This window comes from Protopterus annectens, chromosome 7.part0 (assembly GCF_019279795.1).
Source record: "Protopterus annectens isolate FY-2018-M chromosome 7.part0, PAN1.0, whole genome shotgun sequence".
NCBI classification, from domain to species: Eukaryota; Metazoa; Chordata; order Ceratodontiformes; family Protopteridae; genus Protopterus; species Protopterus annectens.
The window spans coordinates 543,842,172-543,865,535 of record NC_056739.1 but is presented as its reverse complement, the minus strand read 5'-3'; the positions used below and the strand labels follow the sequence as shown (position 1 = coordinate 543,865,535).

General features: G+C 38.3%; 1 protein-coding gene across 1 annotated transcript in view; it reads right to left on the bottom strand.

Annotated features, from left to right (window-relative positions):
• PLXNA2 (plexin A2) overlaps window positions 1-23,364 on the bottom strand; it is a 1,613,917-nt gene that overhangs the window by 1,408,849 nt on the left and 181,704 nt on the right. Inside the window, exon 2 of the mRNA XM_044077136.1 lies at window positions 10,283-11,533. Within this exon, the coding sequence (XP_043933071.1) occupies window positions 10,283-11,479 (1,197 nt within the window). The 5' untranslated portion in view covers window positions 11,480-11,533. The remainder of the gene's footprint in view (window positions 1-10,282; window positions 11,534-23,364) is intronic.

Here is a 23,364-nt window from a genome sequence, read left to right as displayed (position 1 = left end):
CTATTGAAATGAATGATTCCCTTTGTGTGACATAAGACTTGTACACTACTCGTCACCACACTCCCTTACATAATGTCTGTCTGTATAGCATCTCACAATGTTAACTAGAATAGCCTGTTTGTAACAGCCAAATTCTCATATGCAGGCCTCCAGTGAAAAAAAAGGTCTCCCACTTTACAAATTTTTAATAAATAAATGATAAATATTGAACATCAATTAACTTGCCAGTAGCGACAGCCCAGAAACTCTCTAAAAGAGCATTGTGGTTCTCTGCCAGTAATCCAGGTTGGAAACTGACTCTAAAATGGACAGCACTTAATGTGCCGCTAAGAAGTGACATATAGTATTGGATGTGTTTGTTGTGGTCAAGGAAGAAAACTAATATACTCAGGAATCAAAAAGTTAATTACGCTGGAGCTGTAAACAGCTATGCTGTGTCAGAAGGTGATGACACATCATCTCCCATAATACAGCAGGCAGTTCATGACTCCTAAGAACAGGGTAATTTTACAACTGCTAAGCTGTGATCTGCCTCGAGAAGCACTACTCACTGACTAAGAAACTTCTGTTCAATGTATGCAATCTCCACAGGGGTAAGGGAAATGGCACCTTTCATTAAAAGGCCTTTATGCCACAGAAGACATTACAATGTGGTAGAAAGGAGATCTTCGGGAACAGGGCTGGGAATGCAGTACAGAATGGGCAGGATGCGGAAGGCAAGTAATCACAGAAACAAATACCTTTAAGTGAAAACTGCACAAAGATTCACTTATGGTTAGTAGCTGTAAAGAGAGTGGCTAATGTAATAGGCTGTGAATCAGCTACTGGGTAGATGCTTCTCTTCAACAACTTTCATCTACTCACTACCCAACTCTGAATGCATCACTCTAGTTAAAGCACACATTCTGACCATGAAAACAGTAATGTACCTATCAGTGACAAAATTCCACCTAAGTTTAAACACTAAGGCCCTCTTACCTTGCACCTTAAATACTTTGACATGACAAGAGCGTACATTTCAAGATCACTAGCAAGCATAACCTCACATTACACACACACACACACACACACACACACCAAGCACATTCAACTTGAAACATGATCGTATTATCCTTATCCCCAAAATATTTATTCCAAAATCCCCCCAATAACTACAGACAAGTAGTAAATATAAGCACACTTAATAAGATATTAGAAAAACTAATATTAAATGGCCAGCTCCTGGAATATGTTATTAAATACAGTATCTGTGCAAGCAGGTAGCATTTATTGAGTTCTGAATATAGTACTAGCACTGTTACACACACAAATCAAACCTCATATATAGTGCCATGAAAATAGGACAACTCAATGAACTAGAGCAATACTTACATACCTCAAGAGGGCACTTAAAACAGTCAATCACTATCCACTTTAGGAAACAAAAGTTTTGGAAAATGGGCAATGAAGTGTTTCTCCTCTTCTTAAGAAAAAGTATTTCTCCAAAGGACATCAGGCACAAAGTAAAATTCTGCAGAGCAGAATAAATACATACATTTTTCAAATTAAAACATTACAAGACAGCATATGTTAATTCCTTAAAAAACACTCAAAATAATTCATTTTGAAAGAAACTACCACAGTACCAAAGAGCCTGCTACAGCAAAAACCACAGGCCAAGGGCAAATTAATCCTAATTTGTCCTTTCTGGAAATCATTTACTATGTTATTTTGCAAGTTGTCAAACTATGGCTGACAAGCAAACACCACTACACAACTCTTGAAACTTTGGGTTTGCCTTCACTGCTCTGCATAACTCTCATCTCCTACATCAGACATCTAGGCCAATATACTTCAAGGAATAGGCTGCAATTTTAAGTAGAAAAGATCTTGTCAGATGGGCTAAACTCTTGGCTAGCCTTATAAGGGCCTCAGGGCCAATAGCCTAGTAATCTCTTATGATCCTATTAGATGAATGTACTCCTCCATGAATCATACTCCAAAAATTCTGGCCCTAGGACAAGTAATGTTATTGCGCCATCTCCAAAAAATGAGCCTCCATGACATGACTCCTGTTTTAACCACCTCCTTTAGGGGAATTTATGGAGATGAGAGCCTTAATTCACTGATGCCCATGTAGTTGAGACCAGAGGAACCAAATGAAAAAATCATAAATTATCCATTCCAAGGTTTGACAATCTCTGTGTTAACTATATCCATTGTGGGGTGCACCCCAAGGATAAAAGGGTTTTGGGTCTAAACCACAATGAATTCTGGAAATTGTAACATTCATCACTAACTAACCCACCAACATTATGTGGCCATGTGTTTTTAACACCATTCATTTATTTCTCCTTGCATTACTAGGCTCTGCTTTGGCAACAGCACTATTTCACTGTCTCTGCACTTTTCTCAAAATGCCAATTTCGCTTTGTTTTTGATCTGTACAGAGGAGACTTTAGCTTGCCAGATAACGGCAGACGACTCTTATAGCTCCGCTCTATCATCTTGCATGGTGCTAAAGATTTTTCACTTAGACACTACTGCACATATTTTATTATGCATAACGTCTGTTTTACTATGAAGTTTCTAACCACTCTGTCTTCCTGTAAACAGAAAATAGTCTGCCTACTGAAAATTGGCAAGTTAGCAGATAAACAGAGCAAACAAATATGCTGTCCACCTATAAAAACTCCACATTTCTAAATTGCTGATAACAGATCACAGTAAAAACATCTTTGTCAATCTACAATCTTTATTTGTCACAAAAGTGAAATCAGAGACATTTCATAATGACCTGAAGAAGTCTTTAGCTTTGTCTTGTGCTTCAGGGTTGTCTCACAGGTAAAATAATCGGCCAGCATTGCATAAGCTGGTGTACTCTACTTCTCCAAAAGCACTTTTGTTGTACCATCTGCACTGTTATGAGGAAGACAGGTTACCACATCAGAAAGCCTAAACTGTTCCATATGAGTAAATGTGAAACCCTGTGGCAGTAATGCATGCAAGCCAAAATAATCACTATGCTACTTTCTGTGTTTTTTTAAGAGTCTCCTGGGATGTGGTCAATGACTAGGCCTAAAGATAAATGCTGTGGTGTGTGGTTAATTATCAGGTATCTTTAAACAAATTTATGTCCCTTCCCCTTCAAATCAAAACAGACATATGAGTGCAGAAAACAGAGCTGCACTGTGAACAAACTTTTCTTACCTGCACCTGCTCTTATGAGACAAACCACAAGCTTTTTTTCCTGTGTTCAGCAGTTCACTACAGGAATGTAGATTATTCACATTTTCACAGAAACAAACAATAGGAGAAAACAGAAGTCGAGTATCACCGAAGTTTTACACTTAGTGGCACAAAATCTCCTTTCAAGGATATTTTAAAATTCTTAACAGTGAATGTCTTTTTCTCTAAGCAATGATCTCTAGCATGAGAGTTGAATGCATAAGTTCATAGGTTCATAGATTAGCACTAAGCTAACTACCCTTGCAAGCCATTTTAAGCTTAGCCAATTACCCCTTGTGAGACTCAAACCCTGCACCTTGTGTTTGTAAGGCAAACACCTTAGCCATTAAGCCACCCTCCCTATGTCACACTATTTTCTTAGTCAAATGGGCTGTAAGTGACTTGGTTACTGGACATCTCACCAAAAAACGCAAATTATCTGCTTACTCACACATTCATGATCTGCCTCTTGAAAACAGGGCTGTCATCAGGAAAAGTAGTTTATTGCATAACATCTACAAAGCCAGGTCAGATACACAGTCTGTATACTAGTGATGCTGAAAGGCAGGAAGCAGCAGTTGTAATTTCATGGATTTAATGGTTCTGGAATGTCACACCTGCTAGTACCAGAGTAACTAACTTAGTGATATTGTGGAGGGAAAGAGGCAGATTCTGACAAACAGTGCCATCGGGTCTATGTTAAATGTTCGAACATCCAAAATGTCGAACATTACATGGTCGAGACCAAATGTTCAACATTTGGATGTTCGAACATAAAAAAAAAAAAAAAAAAAAAAAAAAACAGAAAAAAACACTTTAACAGTGTAGGCAGGGGGGGCAAGCCACCCTGAACCCCCCACGTGGGAGGCTGCACCACCCACACCCCCCTACTTAAATATACCAACTCCGAGATCGCACTTCAGTGCAGAAAAGGGAAATTCTCCCTATTTGCACCGTACGGTGCCGTTGAAAGCATGTCTTCGAGCACTCCAAATTTCGAATGTTTGATCTCGACCATGTAACGTTCGAAATTTTGAGCGTTCGAAGATTTGACAGGTACCTGTGCCATCAGCTACAAGGCACATGTTTAAAACCCTGGTCTTCAGTGTCAACCTCTGGCTGCAGTACACCTATGTTCTGGTTAGGGGCTTGGGAATGTATGGCAGTTGTGTTTGTTTTCAAACCCACATGCACACACACACACACACACACACACACACACACACACACGCACACGCACACGCACAAACACACACGCACGCACACACACACACACACACACAAACACACACAAACACACACACACGCACATACACGCACACACGCACATACACGCACACACACACACACACACACACACACACACACACGCACGCACGCACACACACACACACACACACACACACACACACACACACACACACAAAACACATACACACAAAACAAGGGCCTTTTTGATCTACTGTCACAATGCTCTGATCTGTCTATTACTGGTCAACAGTGTTACTTAGCCAAATGTCATTCTTCTATTTCACTCCTCCCATCTTCAGATTTGCGAAGTGAGATATGGCCAGCTAACAGTCGATGCTTGCTGCTCCAGCTTAGCTGTAACTGGAACAGATTGGGACCTGGCAAAAAACAGGATCAAAGCAGCTTGTGTTGCAGTATGATGAACAATAATATATTTGGGATTTACAAATGCAGTATTAACTGCCTATGTGCACCAGCCACAGATAATCTTATCCGGGATTAGCTGTACCAAAGGGAAATTTAATTTTACTTTGTATAGTGCAGCTTACTTCAAGTAAAGATCACTTAAAACTGTTTATTAAAATATGCTTACTCTGGTATCTGCTTACCTAAACCTGCATCTAAGAAACTTAACACAGAAACAATACATGCACGTGATAAAAATGAAACACTCGCTTCATTTCTCATTAAATGTACCAAGTAATATAACAAGCTAGCTGTAAGAGATTCATACTCCACCTGTCAGAAAACTGATTTTTATCTTCATATTCTGAAACTGAATTCTCAACCTAGCCTTCAAAGTACTTTGTACTAGTTTCATACCATGCCAAACTGACTGCATCTATTACACTTCAGCCACTAGTAAGCAAGTTCTGTTCCAAAGTGTATTCCTTTTAAATAATACAAAAACAAAGTGTGTAGCCTTGAAAAATAAGTGCAGAAGACATTTTGTTGCTGTGGAGTTTTCAAATCATAGCTCTTCTTAAAGTATCGACCTTCTGGTACAGCACAACAGCCAAGCAGCATTGTATGCAATGCCACTAGCGATATGGGCTTTTAAAGAATAACTGCACCCAAAAACTGAAACATTATGCTTTTTTCAGCATATCTTGAACTTTTCTTCGATATTAATATGTCTGTATCAAAGTAAGTGGTTATTATTGTTTTCTAATTTGTTATACCCCAAAATAACCTGAAAGGGGGCTGCCATGGATGGCATAATTTTGTTTTACAGTCAATGTCTTCATCTCCCTGATGTCATTTTAGAGACAAAGAGAGAAATGCCTAGGATGAGAGGATCATTTACTGTGGTTTTCTCTCTCATCAGCTTACAACAGGTACTGTGACTGTCTACCTTCAACTGCAGCATCAATATGCATGTTTAACTACTTGGCTTCCTTTGATTTTTACTAATGCTCTTCTCTGATGCAGCATTTTAAGGGGTGTTTGAATGATAGACTTGATAATGTAGGTGAGTTAATTGTACTTTTCAAAGTAACAACTCTAGATGCCCTTACATTCATTGCTGCAGTATTCTTTAAGTTTGGGATTCCCTGCCTTTGGAAGCTGGATGTCCAGCCAGTATACCAAAGCCTACTGTTGCTTTAAGGTACACCGAACGGAACACATATGTTCCTCGCATAGCATGGGGCATAAAAGGGACATCCGGACATACTATCCTCAGAACTTCTTTGCCACCAGTCTGAACGCATTTCCCAATTGTTGGTCTGTTCACATATGTCCTTTTATACCAATTTGAATACATTTTCGTTCTCCGGTGAACACCTACAGCTTGTATGCTGAAGGTCCTGCAGGAGGCCAGAAAAACTACTACTAGGAAATCCTACTTATCCAAATAGAAGAGGTTTTCTATTTGGTGTCATTCTCGTAACCTGGACCCACTTACTGTAGATGTCCCTTTGGTTCTCTTGTATTTGTGTGAGTTGCTCAATGTTGCTCTGGCCTGTTCTATTAAGGCCCACTTACCAACTCTCTGTGCTTGTCTGCATTCATCTCCTCCTTTGGCTTCTACATTTAAGGCTAAACAGTTCCTTGCAGGCATCCTTCATATGACACCTCCCAGAAAACCTTGCTGGGATCTTAATTTTGTTTTGGAGAAGTTGACTGAGGCTCCTTTTCAGCCTGCTGCTTCAGCTTCTTTGCAACATTGTTCTTGGAAGACTGTTGTTTTGTTAGCCCTTACTTTTGCCAGATGGATGTCTGAGCTTCAAGCATTTATGGCTTGTCCTCCTTTTTGATATTTCATAAGGACATGGTGTCCTTGAGTACTAATCCTTCTTTTATGCCTAAGGTGGTTAAAGAGTTGTCACTTAGTCTATTCATTTGCCTACTTTTTACCCCTCTCCGCAATCTGACAATGAGAGGGTGCTGTATACTTTGGACATGCATAGACAGGTGAGAATTTATTTGGATAAGACTAAAGCTATTTGAAAATCTTATCAGTTGTTTGTTTCTTTTCATCCTAGGTCCTTAGGATTAGATGTATCCAAACAAGCTATTCCTTCTTGGATTTCAAAGCTATTTCTTTTTGATATACTTTTCATAGTAACAGCCTTTCTTCTTCTGTAAAGGCTCATTTTACTAGAGCTGGTGCTTTTTTCAAGAGGTTGGATACTAATTCTATTCCTGAAGCAGCTACCTGGACTTCTGTGCATGCTTTCATCAAACACTATAAGTTGGATGATATCTCCAGAGCTAGAGCTGGTTTTGCTAGAGCTATCCTTCATGGCCTCCTAGAGGGCCCTACTGCTCCTTCTTCCTCCCAAGTTTCTTCCTGAGCTTTGGCATGCTCCCAAACATAAAGAATACTGCAGCAGTGAATGTAAGGACATAGTAGATGTCCTCTCCTTCACTGCTGCAGTATCCTTTACGTTTGGGATACCCTGCCATTGGAAACTCAACATCCAGCCAGTGTACCAAAGCCTACTGTTGCTTTAAAGTATGCCGAACGTCACACGCATGCTCCTCGCATAGTGTTAGGACATAAAGATGATGTCTGGATGTACTATCTTCAGAACTGATTGCTCCAATAGGAAAAGCAGTCTAAGGAAACCCACAAGGTAACCAGTACATTCAGGAAGGTAAAGGACCAGGGGAAGGAGGGAGTGAATACTGCAGCAGTGAATGAAAGGACATAGTACAGATGTCACAGTAACTTCTTGCCAGAAGCACAGCAGAGCACAGCTATGTGATTATAAAAAGGCACAAGTGTCCTGGTGCATACGACTCTATAACACAGCCAAGGATGAAGGGCAGTGAACCTTTGAAAAGAAAAAAAACTGTATGGCCACCACTTGCCAAGTTCTGATTGGAAGTAAGTCAGATAGTCATCATTGCTTTGCATAAGAATAACCCCCCCCCCCCCCCCCCAGCAATTTGCAGACCCTCAACTGGCTTATTAATGGTTTTATACGCATGTCTGCAGTAAACACTAGTAAAGAATGTGGTATACGTTTTTGAGAGTACAGGAGTTCATAGTCAAGTCATTTAATTGATAGTTGCACTTGATTCAACTCTGAAAGGAGGGGCTTAATCTTTGCTTTATAATAGCTGAATAAAATAAATTAACAAGAAGTAGTAAAGCTCACATGATCTTGCTCTGTGTTCTCTAATTTCATAGTGATGCACATAACAGCATGGATGTTTTCCATCACTACAGATACAACTCCACAGGCTGTTCTAGTAATATTTCATTGGTGATGTGAACAAAAACACTTCCCACTTGACTTTTCTTTCTCAATTCTACTGAAAGATCCAAGGTGACAGTCATACTGAAGAAACTGGCAGATCATATCCACACAAAATCCAAAATCGTAAAGCTCTACTTTACTCCTGAAAACAGAAAATACTGCAATGTGTGAATAATGCCATATCCTCTAACTTTGACAAAAATTCTATCATTTGCCATGGCCAAGGGGATGAAGAAGATGGAGGAAACTTGTCTTGGCTTGGGGATAATTTGAGAATTCTGTGGAGTAATATTCCCCCGATGCCATTCGAGTGTCAGCAAATTGAGAGAAGACTGCAAGAGAGTATTTAAGCTGTAGGCCTAAAACCAGGGGACTGAAACTAACACAAGAGCTGATAAATGTTAAGAAGCAATGAAGTCGCCAGTGCTCACTGTTATAATGAAGTTACCAGTGCTCACCCTTATACAAGTTATGGGTGCTAACTGTCATTGATAAGGAAGTTAATGGTGCTCACTATTATAGATAATGAAGTTACTGGTGCTGACTGTTACAGATAATGTATTTACTGGTACTCACTGTTATAACAGTTACCAGTGCTCACCAATACAGATAATAAAGTTACCGGTGCTTACTGTTATAGATAATGAGGTTATATGTGCTCACCATTACAGTGTGTGTGTGTGTGTGTGCGCATGCATGTGTGTGTGTGTGTGTGTGTGTGTGTATATATATATATATATATATATATATATATATATATATATATATATATGTATATAGAGGGGCAGGGTACTTATTTTAATATTTGTTTTGGGTTTCTTAATTATACTGTATCATACCTGCACTGGGGATAATTCACTTTTGTTTAGCAATATTTTCTCATTACAATAGCTACTGTATCTCTACTGTTATCACCAAATCCGACTTCAGACCAGTGACAAGTGGAGTACCACAGGGTTCAGTCCTGGGTCCTCTCCTGTTTGATATCTACTTTTCTGAAGTACAGGCTAACACAGAAGGTCTTTGGCTAATGAAGTTCACAGATGACTGCAAACTAGGAGCTAAAATTGAAACTCCTAATGATGTGGACATCCTACAAAATGGCCTCACTGAGACAGATGCGTAGTGTCAAAGCCATGGCCTCAAGCTCAATGCCAAAAAGTGCACTGTCATCCCGTTTGGTAAAAACTCTGTACCCATGAGCTACCACATAGGTGGTAGTCTACTTAACACCGAAAGTGTGACAAGAAACCTTGGAACATAGGTGGACAGTAGTCTCTCCTTTGACAATTACATCAACACAGTATTCAGGAAATCCTTTTACGTGGCACACCTCATCACAAAAGGTTTCTCATCCAGGAAAAAAGAAGTAATTGTTCCCCTCTACTATCACTCATTAGACACATTATAGAGTACAATGCCCCTTTTGGTATGTACCTCACAAGACATCTACAACAACTGGAAAGGCCACAGAAATATCTCACAAAGAGGATTACTGGCCTCAAACAGATGCCCTACGCAGACAGTCTCAAAAAACTCCAGCTTTACTCCACCACATATCGCCTACTCAGAGGCGATCTCTGCCTAACATACAAAGCTATGTCAAACCTAGAGTTGTTGGACATGCTCCACTTAAGGAAATCCCAATCCCTCTGAGCTACATGCTCTAGGGACCTAAACCTTGTCACCACAATAAACAGAACATGCTGGAGGGATAGATTCTGTCCCAGAGAATTCCCATACTCTTGAACAAATTACCTATCTATATCAAACAAAGCTCCTTATTAGCACTCTTCAAGAAAAATCTTGATGATTGGATGGGAAATAGGAAATTCACCCCGGGGATCACCTCTGTGGCTCTGCTCGACAGTGGCACAGGAAGAAAATGTTCTTGGGTGGCGAAAGCCAGGGTACCTTTTTGGCTAGGCTTGTATAGGCCCTAGGGCCGATAGCCTAGTACCTACCTATGAACCTAAGTGTGAAAGAAACCTAACCTTGCTGTAATCAAAACTGTTCTAACACTGTGTACTTGCTCTATATTTTGACTACATTTCTTCATAATTCAGCAGTTTTCAGTGCCACTATTTGAAAAAAAATAGATACATGATTCTTACCGCTTTTGTACACTGGACATCCTTCCCCAGTAGCCAGTTCAGTTCAAGATTCCCTTCTCCCTGATAACAAGACTGTAGTCTGTCTTTGATCCGAGCATTAATACTCCTGATGGTAAACACACACAGGGCAGAGTCATCTGGAGGCTGATGGTACTGTTTTTGGCCTTTAGAGAAGATAGCAAAGAGGACATCCTCCTCAGCAGAGACACTCAGAGATTTTGCCAAAACCTCACCTGGTTTGGCAAGGTAGGCAGCTTGAAGGAGACGATATTCCATTCCATTTTTGATGCAACCAACTGGTAGAGAAACATAGGAGTGGAACTTTGGATCATTTTTGCACAGGCGTACGATTCGAGATGTGTAAAATAAGTCATTGTTAGAGCCTGCAGACATTCCTTCCGGGGTAACTGGTTGAACAGTCAAGAAGAAGACAAAATTTCCACTTGCAAATCCATATATGTAGTAAATATCAAAATGAGACACCAGTGCCAATGTGTCAGAGGGGATCTTGATCAAGGAGGACACAAAGTCACTGTGCAGCTCATAATCCAGCATGGCTGATGACTCTGGATCCCTGGGTAGTCTGCGACTTGACAGAGTTGGAAAGTAGTCCTGCTTGCCATCCACTGCTGTACCAATGAAGAGCTTGCCATCCTCACCATCAGCACGCACAATCACCCCATACATTGTACCAGTTTCATTGACACTGGAAAGGTAGTGTTCCTTTTTATGTGATGGTTCAACTAAAATAAAGAGGTCATCCAGTCGAAGGAGTTTGCAGACCCCCTGGTAAACACTCCCGCATGCCAGCAAGCGGTTTTCTGTGTAGTCAATTAATAGCAGTTTGTTAACATTGTTAGTTAATGTAAGTGGTTCAGCACAAGGCTGTACAATTAAAGGAGGGTAACAAGATTTGTTATCCTCCTCGGGGCCTGTTTTATGTGAAACTAGCAATGTCAAGTTAGCTGAAAGCATGTAAATTCGGTTAACTGCACCAACATAAAGGGCCCCACTCCGCTGATGAACAGTCAGGTGGTTGAAAGTCCAGTCCGGCTGCTCAGCTCGGAAAGTGCTGAATACTGAACCAACTGCATAGTTCTCGTTAACTATCAAGTACATGAGAAATGTGACTAATGGTGGCCAAACAAAGGCAAAAGAAGAGCAAACAGTTCTTGAGAAAGCTTTTATTCTTTCCATTTTGCAAGCTTCTTTTTAATGTCTACTGTTCTGAACACTGGACTTCACATGGTTCTGAAAGATAAAATAAGTTAAATGCATCAAACAGGGCTAATAATACATAGATCAAAAAACATATATTCAAATGTATACAATTTCAAACTGCTGAATAAATGCAAATTTTAATCCACAGTCTAAGCTTACAATCTTTGTTTGGAGATAACTTGAAAAGGGAAAGTTCCATTGCATGCTAAAAGTGTAGTTCATAAGTAAATGGTAAACAATTAAGTCGATCAACTATTACAAGCTTACATAGTCAGCAACCAGAGGGTAGAATCAAACCCTCTGTCTTGAATATGTGAGGTAAAGACTAATAATTATGACAACCGATAACCCTCAAAGATGAGAATCAAACCCTGCATGTAGTGTCTGGGAGGTAAACACCTTCACCATTATGGTAACCTCAAATCTCTGTATTGTTGCACAAAGCTTCAGGCAAAATAAATAAATACAATACACAGATGACTCAACCATCATCTGCTCAGCCCAGTCCCTACCCAAACTGCAAAAAGTCACACAGGAAGCATTTTCCTCTGTTGAAACTTGGTTATCCGATGCCCAATTAATATTCAAGCCAAACAAAACTAAACCACTCATCTTCTAACCTACCAAACATACTCAAAACAACTCTCCCTTTATCATCACAGCAAAAGACAACACCGCTATATACCCAACTGAACACATCAAATTGCTAGGAGTGGAAATAGACAAACTAAAATTTGACATTCACATATCCATGACCATAAAAAAAGTCCACAAAAAACTAAGAGCGTTATACAGAAATAAGCTACTTCTCACCAAAGCAGCAAAGATTTCAATAGCAAATTCCCACCTTATCTCCACCCTACTTTATGCCTCTCCAATATATACCAACTTAAGGTAATGCGATCTAAACAAGCTAGAGACCTGCTACAACAAAATCGCCAAATTCACCACAGGGGCATCCTACCGTAGTCACCACTGTCTCTCACTTGCTGAAATGGGCTGGCTTGAACTCCCTCACCTCCTTCAGTGGTATCAACTCTCACTCACCCACAAACTAGTAAAGGATCCACTAAATGTCCCATCCCACCAGAATCTACTCCAACCCTATCGCACCACCAAACCACTAAGATCCAGCAACAAAAATCACTTGCAGATCACTAAAGCCCATAACTCTGCTGGTGAAGCACTATTCTCTTGCACCATAGCCAAATTATGGAACTCCCTCCCACCCACAATTACCTCCATACCATCATGCACCCACTTCAAAACTTTACTAACAGCACACCTAAAAACATGCTGGCTATGTATGCCCTTGCAACTCCCACTCTAATATCACCCACCCCATCCAACCACTACCCTTCTTTCCACTCCACTAACTACCTTGATTATAGCAAGCTCAGATGCTCATAAGCCTAGTACTTATTATACAGCAGGAACTTCTTATTGTAACATTTGTTAATGTCTGTTATGTACTTCACAGATAAAGATTCTAGTTGTCTACTGATGTACTATGTTCTTCATCTGTAAATATGTTGTAAGTAATTGCTATGTTAAATTGTTAATCGCCATGTAATCCAATGTAACTACTGTCTGTTTATTTTAACTGTGGAGCTTTTCTCCCCGGGCCACCGCTGAAAATGGACCTACGTCCAGTCGGACACTCCCAGTCAACAAATGTAAATAAATAAATAAATAAATAAAATACCTTTTAACATTAGCAGTGCAATGGAAATGTTGAATGCGCACGTGCATGTGCTTTACAGTTTGACTGCTTACATTGCCAAAATTGCCATCTTACAGTTAAATGTGACACAAATAGTTTTTCTTTTCCAGGGAAGGAACCCTCCTACACTCTCATGTAGGTAACTTCACACCCCATACCCATGTACTTTATGCAGTTAGTAGATAGATGAACAGTGACAGCCAATGTAAATTCTTTTCCCTTTGACATGTGATTCCCCTCAGGCACCTTTCTATCTCTTGGATGGAATATTCACTGATGACCCACCTCATCTTGATAAACAAGTATTCACAATCTTGCTCAAATGTGAAACAAATAGAAACACAAGAAACTGGCATATCAAGCTATTATACTTGAGTAAATGAGACTTGACCTTAGTTGATTGATAGCAGCAAGGCACTGAAAGCCACACAGCATATTTAAGTCTACTGCCAATATCAGAACAAAATTCCCTTTGTCCTTCCTGAAGTGTAGCAGTAGTCTGAAGAATCATTTTTTCAAAAATCTTTTATAAATCTAGAGAAAATATTCTAGAATGTCAGGACCAACAGACCAAAATTAGTTCCCACACCACATGCCTTCCACCTCCTTTCTAGCACGCCATCTTTTAGATGATACATACTTTGATTACAAAATATTGGGGGAGGGGTCTTTTTTAAATTTAATGTGAGCGTAACTGCATATTCAATAACATTCCTAGGCAAGAGTGCTCAGCTGGTGTTTCGTTTTCTGTTAAGTGCCATGTTTTTCGCCCTTCTCTTCCAATCTTCTAACTCTTTATGCAATTGTTCTTGCATTGTCCAAGTCACTTTTTAACACCAAAAAAAAAAGTTATATCAGTCCTACTTGCATGGTTTCTGTACTATTCCAAAAGACTCTTCGACCCCTTGTTCTAACTTTGTTTTGATTGTTTATGTAATAATGTGGGACTTTCAGGCCACAAATTAGATAAATCTCAACATTTAGTACACCACATTATGGCAGTGGTGGTGCAGTGGTTAGCATTGTCGCCTCACAGCAACAGGTTCTCCAGTTTGATTCTCGGCTGGGGTGCCTTCTGTGCGGAGTCTGCATATCCTCCCTGTGGTCACTTGGATTTTCTCCAGGTGCTCCAGTTTCCTCCCACAGTCTAAAGACATGCAGTAGGTGGATTGGGCACTATAAATTGGCCACAGGTGAGAGTGTGTGTGTGTGTGTGAGTGAGTGGTACAAATGAACTACAGGGGCAGGGCTAGCCACCCGACTGTGTAAACCTTGGCTCAAGATGATTGTCACTGCTGAAGTGACACTCCAAGCTCTTGTGCAAAATGGGAAACAGGGTTGAGAATAAATTGATGGATGAATTTAATACACCACATATCACTAGATTTGAGTCCAAGTTAAATAGTCTGAACATTTTTCTTTGTGGACAGTTCTTATGTGCCCCTCTTTATGGCATATATGAATGACATTTTCAGGTTGTCCCAAACAAAAAAATACCACATCATAAGACCCAATGGATATGAAGAACTTGAATAAGCTCATTTTTATTTGCATGAAAATTTTGATTAATAATGTGCAGTATTTTTTCAGCTCCTGTAAAATTTTAACAGGCTCCACAGCTTCACTTGAGGAGCAAAAATATACAACCTGCTCCTGGTGTATTGTGTTAAAATTGGTTTGAAATAGTCCCCATGACTTTCTTTTTTACTGTCCATTTTAGCTGAGGTCTCTCAACTGAAAATGGTAAAGCAGTTTGTCCTTTTCTTAGCAAATGTGCATACATATACCTACATCTGTAACTCTATCTATATCTATCTGCATATACAAACACCCATACAGATATACATATACACTGAAAAATAATCTAAATATCAAATCAAAATGATATAATGGTATACATCAACAACAGCACCCAGAATCACATATTGAGCATCCTGGGGTGTTACACCTGGGCATCTGTTAAAACACAATAATGTATGCCATTTGCTTGCCTTGGCAAATACTTCCAAAAGAATGAATGAGCAAGGTCTCTTAAACCAGTGTTTTTCAACTGCTGGTCCACAGAAATTTCCTGCTGGTCCATGACAGACTAGGGCCCATTGGCTTGGTGGGGGCCCCCGCTGGCTGGGACTGGGGACACTGGCTGGGAAACGTATTTTTAATTAAAAAAAAAAAAAGTGAATGATCTTTGCATCCTGTTTACATCTTTGTCATCCGCACGAAAGCTGAATGCCAAAAGCCGTTTGAAATGCAGACCATGAACGGCCAATTGAGAGGTAGGTATGCGTGTGTGTGTGTGTGTGTGTGTGTGTGTGTGTGTGTGTGTGTGTGTGTGTGTGTGTGTAAGAGGTAAGTAGGTACTGCATACCTCTCAACTGTCCAGATGTTTGTAAAATGTCCAGATTTTTTCCCTATATCTTTGGTCTGTTCCTCATAAAAAGGACGGAAGTTTCGGACTTCATATCCTTTGGCATACAATGCTCAAATAAGAATGGTTTTAACTGGTTCCTTATAAATGTTTTTTATTTCTGTCTTAGTGGTCCCCAAAATAATTCTCCTGTTTTCACATTTCCCCAGGTGTAAAAAACGTTGAAAACCACGGTCTTAAACAACACTGTCACATCTAGCAGTAATAAATGCTCCCCAGTTAGCATAAGACAGAAATACACTAAGGAACCAAGCTTGCCATAATAAATTAGAACAGTATGCATAATCTGTGAAACTATCTGCATCCCATCCTGTTTTGTAAACATACCCAGTTTATTTTTTTTTAGTTTTAAATTGGTTTGTTCTAGGGTTTTTCCTTTTTCACATATCACATGACAACCAGTATGTAGTTTTACTTATCTTAGCTTCTTGTCTAGGGTGTTTGTGAAATTGTCAAGATATATAAAAGTCATCACAGTGGTACAGCCAAGTTTAAAAATTACATCAAAATATCCACAACACCCTTGATACTGACAGGCTTTCTAAGTGGTTTATAAAAGCAGAAATATTTTATAACATCCCATCTCATTTTATGTCACAATCCAATCAAGCCAAAATTAATCTGATAATATTCTGCATTTTATATGATTGTTGCCTCTCAAGTTGCTGCAATAATAAAAGATGTAATTAATTTAGCTTTCTCCATCTTTTCTGTCTGCTTCCTAAACATAATTACTATCTCACCTTGGCTTGATATATTTGAACATGTATTTGTAATTCTGAAACTGTAAACAAATACATAGTTCACCTATAAAATGTGACTTGATCCCTTCCTAGAAACAGAAATAAGAATCTGTAAGAGCACACACTGCCAAACTATCAATTATCTCTTTGTTACCAACAAGGAAAGTGAGAAATGTGTGCATTCTGGTTTGCTCTTAGTCTACAGAAGCACTAGGTAACACATCAGAAATAAAACTTAGAAAGGGCAAAGTGTGACTACACACTTAAAAAGTGGGAGCACTTAAAACAGAATGCTCAGAAGGAAACAATTAACCATGTTGAATGTTGACCAGATGGAGACATCTGCCTTACTTCTTAAGTGGCCCTTGGAAACGTTTCAGACCCTGGGCCGCATCAGTCTAATATCAATCAGGCCAGAGCATGAAAGCTAATGACCCTGCCTGGCCTTGTTATGCCACGCATAACTGATTCATGTTCACTCTTACTCACTGAAAACTCTAGTGAACGTTATTTATCAAGAAGAATATTACATTTAAACTGTCTACTAGGATTTAGAGTTAGTACACTTGTGCATCTTCCCTAAAACAAGTGATAGTACTTAAATGAGGGAGAATACGATGACCACTACATCTACATTTATGTATATTCAAAACATATAGCTATACATACTACTGCTTAAAAATAGAGCTAAGTGCTTAAAATTATTAAAAACATACAAATATAATGCATCCATTACCCAAATGACTGCCAACACTTTGGAATAAATTACATTTTCCTTTGACGTTAAATACAACAGTATTTAAGAACAATGAAGTACGCAGCTAAAATAAAACATCAACATGCAACAATCATAATGAAGCCTCTCAAAGGCTATAATGCTGCAAGTGTGAAAAGCAAAATGTAAAATTCTGGGACTAAAAATGTTACAGTATATTCATACTTCCATCGCACAAAAATAAAAATGCCATGATAAAACTGCATCTTGAAGAATGTTTCGTCTACAGTTAACACAGACGATTAATGTTCTTAGATGTTAATGGGTAGCTTCCTGTACTCAAGGTACTCGGTTTGATTTTTTTTTTTATACCTTCATTTGCTTACTGTGTGATTGACTTGGAGCAAATAACTTTACCAGACAGTGCTCCAGGGTCATCCATGCAAACTGAAAAGGGACGTGTGTCCAGCAGGCTTACTTGATCTACAAATGGTGAAGGTAAAAAAAAAAAAAAAGTTTTCAACAAAACACAATGGTCTGCCAAATGTGCTGTACTTTACAGCTAAAATACCTCTACTTTTCCCCAATTTACTGGGAAAATCATACATTCTGCAAGCATCTAAATTATTTCTGAGCATTTCAAACATGTAATGACAGCCACTCAAAGTCTGAAGAGTATATATATATATATATATATATATATATATATATATATATATATATATATATGGAATTATTGGATCTATCATGTATGATGGGCTTAAGGAACAAGTTTTGTGATGACTGTATTGAAACACCAAGTTACAAATCAAGTTTTCCCATCTGTACAGTACAAGATATTTTATGCATTATGCATAGCAAAGCAGATACGCCATCCTCACCCCATTCCATTCATCTGTTTTTTCCGTGTTTTTTTTTATGTTACAGTAGTATTTTTCATTTACTTCAATGAGTTATGCTTACGGTTTCTAGCGAATAGGACTTTACATTGTTTGTGTAGGTTTATGTGCACTAAGTGTGAATAGCTTTGAACAACAGTCCTGAAGTAATTTTTTTTTAAGTGAATATTCATTTACTGGATGTAGTAGTTTAGTGAGGCCTATGTCTGGATTTGCTAGTTGTATAATTTCTTTTAATACCCTTATTAAAATAAAATTCAAGACATAAGCACACACACACACTAATAAAAAAAAAAAAACATATTATAATTCTTTTCCACTGACATTATACGTTACGTTTTCTTTCTTTATAACAACTGTTTTAGTCCAACATTGCATAAATCACTCAGTTCCTGCCTTCCCTTAAGCCTCACTCCTTCGTCCTGAGCATTATTCTGTATGACAGTTTTATAATTTAGTTATTTAGTTTATCTGTTAACTAAAATCATTAGAATTAGGTCCATTTTAGTAGTAATGCTGTTTTTCAGATTGCCTGGTTGCAGTTACAACATCATTTTTATTCCTTTAACATTTTCTATTCAAATACATTTTGCTTGTTAGGAGTTGGCTTAAGTGTGGAGTGTTAAAAAGGATATTTTTGTGGATTTTCAATACTGTAACAAATATGAAATGAGGTCAAGTTAGGTTTGCATTAAGAAGAAATTCTTATCATACTTAAAAAGAGTTTTGTAGCCTTCTTATACTGGTTTACAAAACTGTCATCCTGACAGCAAGTACATAGAAAAGGGAATAGCTTTGCTAGCGATCTGCAGGAGGAAGAGGAACACTGCATATACCTTTGTTGAGGGGAGGAAGGTCAGGACACCCTTTACTGTTGTTGACTACAGTAATAACAGGAGTCACGGACAGCTACAACTGCTCAGTTTTTAACTTGCTACAATGGGAACTGCAGGGAAGTTAACTACCAGATGTAGGTTTATAGTCCATACTGCAAAGGAGAGAGGCAGAGTGTTAAGAACATTTCATCTGACCACAAACACATGTTGAACTTAATTGCAGATACACTTATAGTCATCTATTTCTCAGCAGTGACAACAGTAACTGATCTGAACACACTGGTAGGACTGACAATAATTGACATATTTGACAGCTGTACCACAATACTGATGTATGCACCAAGCCTGTGGAAGTCAGAGATAAGACGCTACACTCCTGAATTTAGTTGTCGACAATAAAATGCATTAAATATATGCACACATTTTCTCGGCCAGGGCACCTTCTGTGTGGAGTCTGGATATCCTCCCTGCGGTCGAGTGAGTTTTAAAGACACAAAGTAGGCGAGTGTGTGTGTGCCTTCTGTGAAGAGTGGGTGCCAGGCTGGCAACTCTACACTGTAAAAACTCCCTGCCAATCAATTTGTGGACCGCTGATCCACTGTGGTGACCCCTAACGGGAGAAGCAGAACGAAAGACACACGTAATGCAGTGCTAAAGATACTTCTTTCATTTCTGCCTTCCTTTTCTCTCTCTAAAAATCTCACCACACTACATACGGGTATGTGTGTGAACAAAAATACTACACCTGTACATTATACTGGTGAACTATAAAGAAATCCAACATTGTCAGGAACGTGGCACTTGAGCATTCTGTTATCTAAGCTGCTATAGCGACAGCACCCCTTCTGTGATTCGTAGCTTAACTCTCCACCCTCCTTCATTCTTCCCTACTTCATGCCATCAAAATATGGGGCAAGGTTAGCCGATTCATAAAATTACTAAAAATAGGGAACTTGAGAATTGACCTGTTCCTGCAGGATAACAGCTATAGACAGAGCAATTTCCTTCTGATAATTTAGTGCACCACCATGCAGATGTGTTATTCTTATTCGTATGCCTTTTATGTTTGTACAGAATGAAGAGACTGATCATTTCTAAGATATGTCACACTGTCAAGGAAAGGAGAATAAGTCCATATTCAAGCAAGGACATTTCTATAGGAACCATACGAGTGTTTTCCTTTTATGAGAAAGACAGGTGCTTCAGTCAGAGAATAATTACATTCCTATTTCCTTTGATACCATACCGAGAGGTGTGTAAGGGAACAGAAGGTTACCATGCCAGCAAGATCAGAAGGATGCAGGTTCACAGGCTGATTAACATATACAGTTTAAAATGCTGCACTGAACTGGTGCACTTGTTTTAGGGTGTATAATACAATTGGAGGAGTGGTCTGTGACATAAGACAATTAGCCAAGGTACCTTCTCCTTGGAGATGATTATAAGGCGGGCATACCACATTTGAAGAAAGAATGACCCTTTTATTTCAAGCTCTAAACTGTATTTAACTTCTCACAAACACATGCTTGAAAAACATATTATTAAACATAGTCAAAGACAATTAAGGATCATTATCAACTACAAGCATTCCACAATTGTAACTTAGTTAATTAAAGGTCACTATTGACTATGTAAATCTCACAAAAGTGACTTAAATCTCTGTCCTTAGAGCTCCGAACACCAAATACAGTCATCCATGGGAAATGCAGATGCACCGCCATCTCACAACCTAAGCAGACACCTACCCTAAGGACAAGAAACTAGAGGTAATAAAGTAAGTAGGATCTCAAGGCACATTGTATTAAGAAGGGGCTCCAAGAGACAAACCGTGCCATTTAGTTTTGGCTTTGAACTCAATATATGTCAGCAGGGATTCATGACAACTCACAGAATGGCTTTAAACTGAGAGACATTCACTTAAAAAAAATCACCAAAACCACTTTTGGTAAACAGCAGTCTTTTTTTTTTTTTTTTTGAAGGGGCAAGCCCATGTGGAGGAAGATCCCGAACACAACCACAACTTGAATATACCAACTCCAAGCTGTTCACAAAACACTGGGAGAAAAGTTCAACCTCATAGATTACTGAAAGTTGTTTTCAGCTATTACACTTAGACTGAATGGATTTAGAGCTTTTCTGTAATCTAACACAAACCCAGTCGGCATATAGCCCTGAAACATTATGGCAAGTCTAAACTAAATATTTATTCCTAATTTCATATTTTACCACACCTTCTGTTTATACAGCAGTCCACATACTTTTTAATTATTAGCTGGTTAGGTATTTTGATAAAAGAACATTTTCAGATTTGAATTACTCTGGCAGCCCATTAAAGACCAACAAATACAGCCTGCCTTGTGCAATGTCTCCTTGAGAATAAGGTGTCTAGTGGAGAAACACCTGGGGCCCAAAGGCGGAAACCATGTTGTGATAGATTTTACATGAACCCTGCTTAAATCATTAACATTCAGATGACATTTCAGTGACAGTTCTCAGAACTCATTGAACAGATTGGTCTACAACCAGCAGTGCCAGGTCATTCCAGGCTAAAGTGTTTAAATTTGTGCACTTTTGCTTAACAAAAGTTAGATGTCAGCGACTTGATTGTGTAATCCATGCAATCAATGCCACAGACGAAACTTGAATTTTATCCTGCTGTTTCACTTGCATTTCTTTACATGGTATATTTAGTGTCTGAATTTCCAAACTGAAATACCCTTGGTATTCCAAAAAAGTAGATAGCTCTAATGCATAAGCACTAAATGCAGCAGGTATTACATTTCTGGATGAAAACTGTTACATAGGGAACGGTAGACATAACCTCTAAACACGTGTATACAGGGAGAAAGTGAACGTGAGCAAATATATAAAACTTCAAAATAAGCATTTTTCCAAGGAAGCAATACAAATGTAAACATAAACTACTATGAGACGAAAAATAAATAAAAAAAAACACAAAAGGTCAAGAACACCTGAAAATCAGTTTAATACCAAGACTTAGCACTTCGGCTACACAATAGCCTTCCAAGAGTAACAAACTTTGCAAAGTCAACGGTAGACATAACCTCTAAACACGTGTATACAGGGAGAAAGTGAACGTGAGCAAATATATAAAACTTCAAAATAAGCATTTTTCCAAGGAAGCAATACAAATGTAAACATAAACTACTATGAGACGAAAAATAAATAAAAAAAAACACAAAAGGTCAAGAACACCTGAAAATCAGTTTAATACCAAGACTTAGCACTTCGGCTACACAATAGCCTTCCAAGAGTAACAAACTTTGCAAAGTCATTGCTTTATATAATACATTCAATAAATCAATCAGCATTTAATTACCGAATAATGAATCTCCAAATCAATCAACATTTAATTACCGAATAATGAACCTCCAATTACACTCTTTGTTTAAACCATTGGGTTCCAAAGTGTTATAGTTTAGAATAAATAATGTTTCTTTATATAACAATTTGTGTTTAATATCACAACATTCTCATAAAATAAATCAACCTGTTCTAAAACAGTTGCTTTCAAACAATCTGGGTTAGATGCATGGAAATGCTTAAAATGTGCACCCAAAGGGCTATCCATTCTCTCACTGACTATATCCCTAACATGTTCTTGTACCAGTTTTGCAAAGGGTCTAACAGTCTCCCCTACATAATATAGCCCACAACCACACTTCAATAAATATACAACATTCTCTGTGTTACAATTATATACTCCGTTTGGAGAAAAATGCAATCCATTTATAACATCAAACTTTTTAACTATGTATTTACAAATGCAACATTTCCTGCAAATATGTGGACCACCATTACTGGCTATCTCATCATATATAACAGCATTTGGTGGAACATAATCTTTGTGTACCAGCATGTCTAGCAACTTCCTTCCTGTCCGATATGATATTTGAACATTTTTAGATCTTATTTTCACCAGAAATACTTTAATAATTTTTAACTACATTAATAATTTTTTGTGTCATAACATTATACGCAGTCACAAAATAAACCTGTCTATTGTGACTTTTTTGCTTATCATATTTGTTTTTTCTTTCATTACCTATAAAATTGACTATGGGGGTATCACTATAACGCTTATGTATTATTTTACACCTAGCTTCCATGACCTTATTTACATCATATCCCCCTACTGATGAACATTTCTGCCATTCTACACATTTATACATATAGATCTCGCTCTTCACTACAAAGTTTTTCTATACGCAGAAATTCATTAAAAGGTATCACAGAAATTAAATGTGTTGGATGGCAACTGCTACCATATAAAAAGGTAAAAACATTTTGAAATTTCCTATATATGGTTGTTATGATGGGATCACCAATTTTACCCTTCAAACTAATGTCTAAATAATGAATTTTATTGCCCACTTGCATACCATCAAATTTTAAACCAAAATTATTAACTTGAATATCCTGGATAAACAACTCAACATTCTCTTGACCTCCTTTACATAGAAATATCAAATTGTCAATGTAATGAAAATATTTAA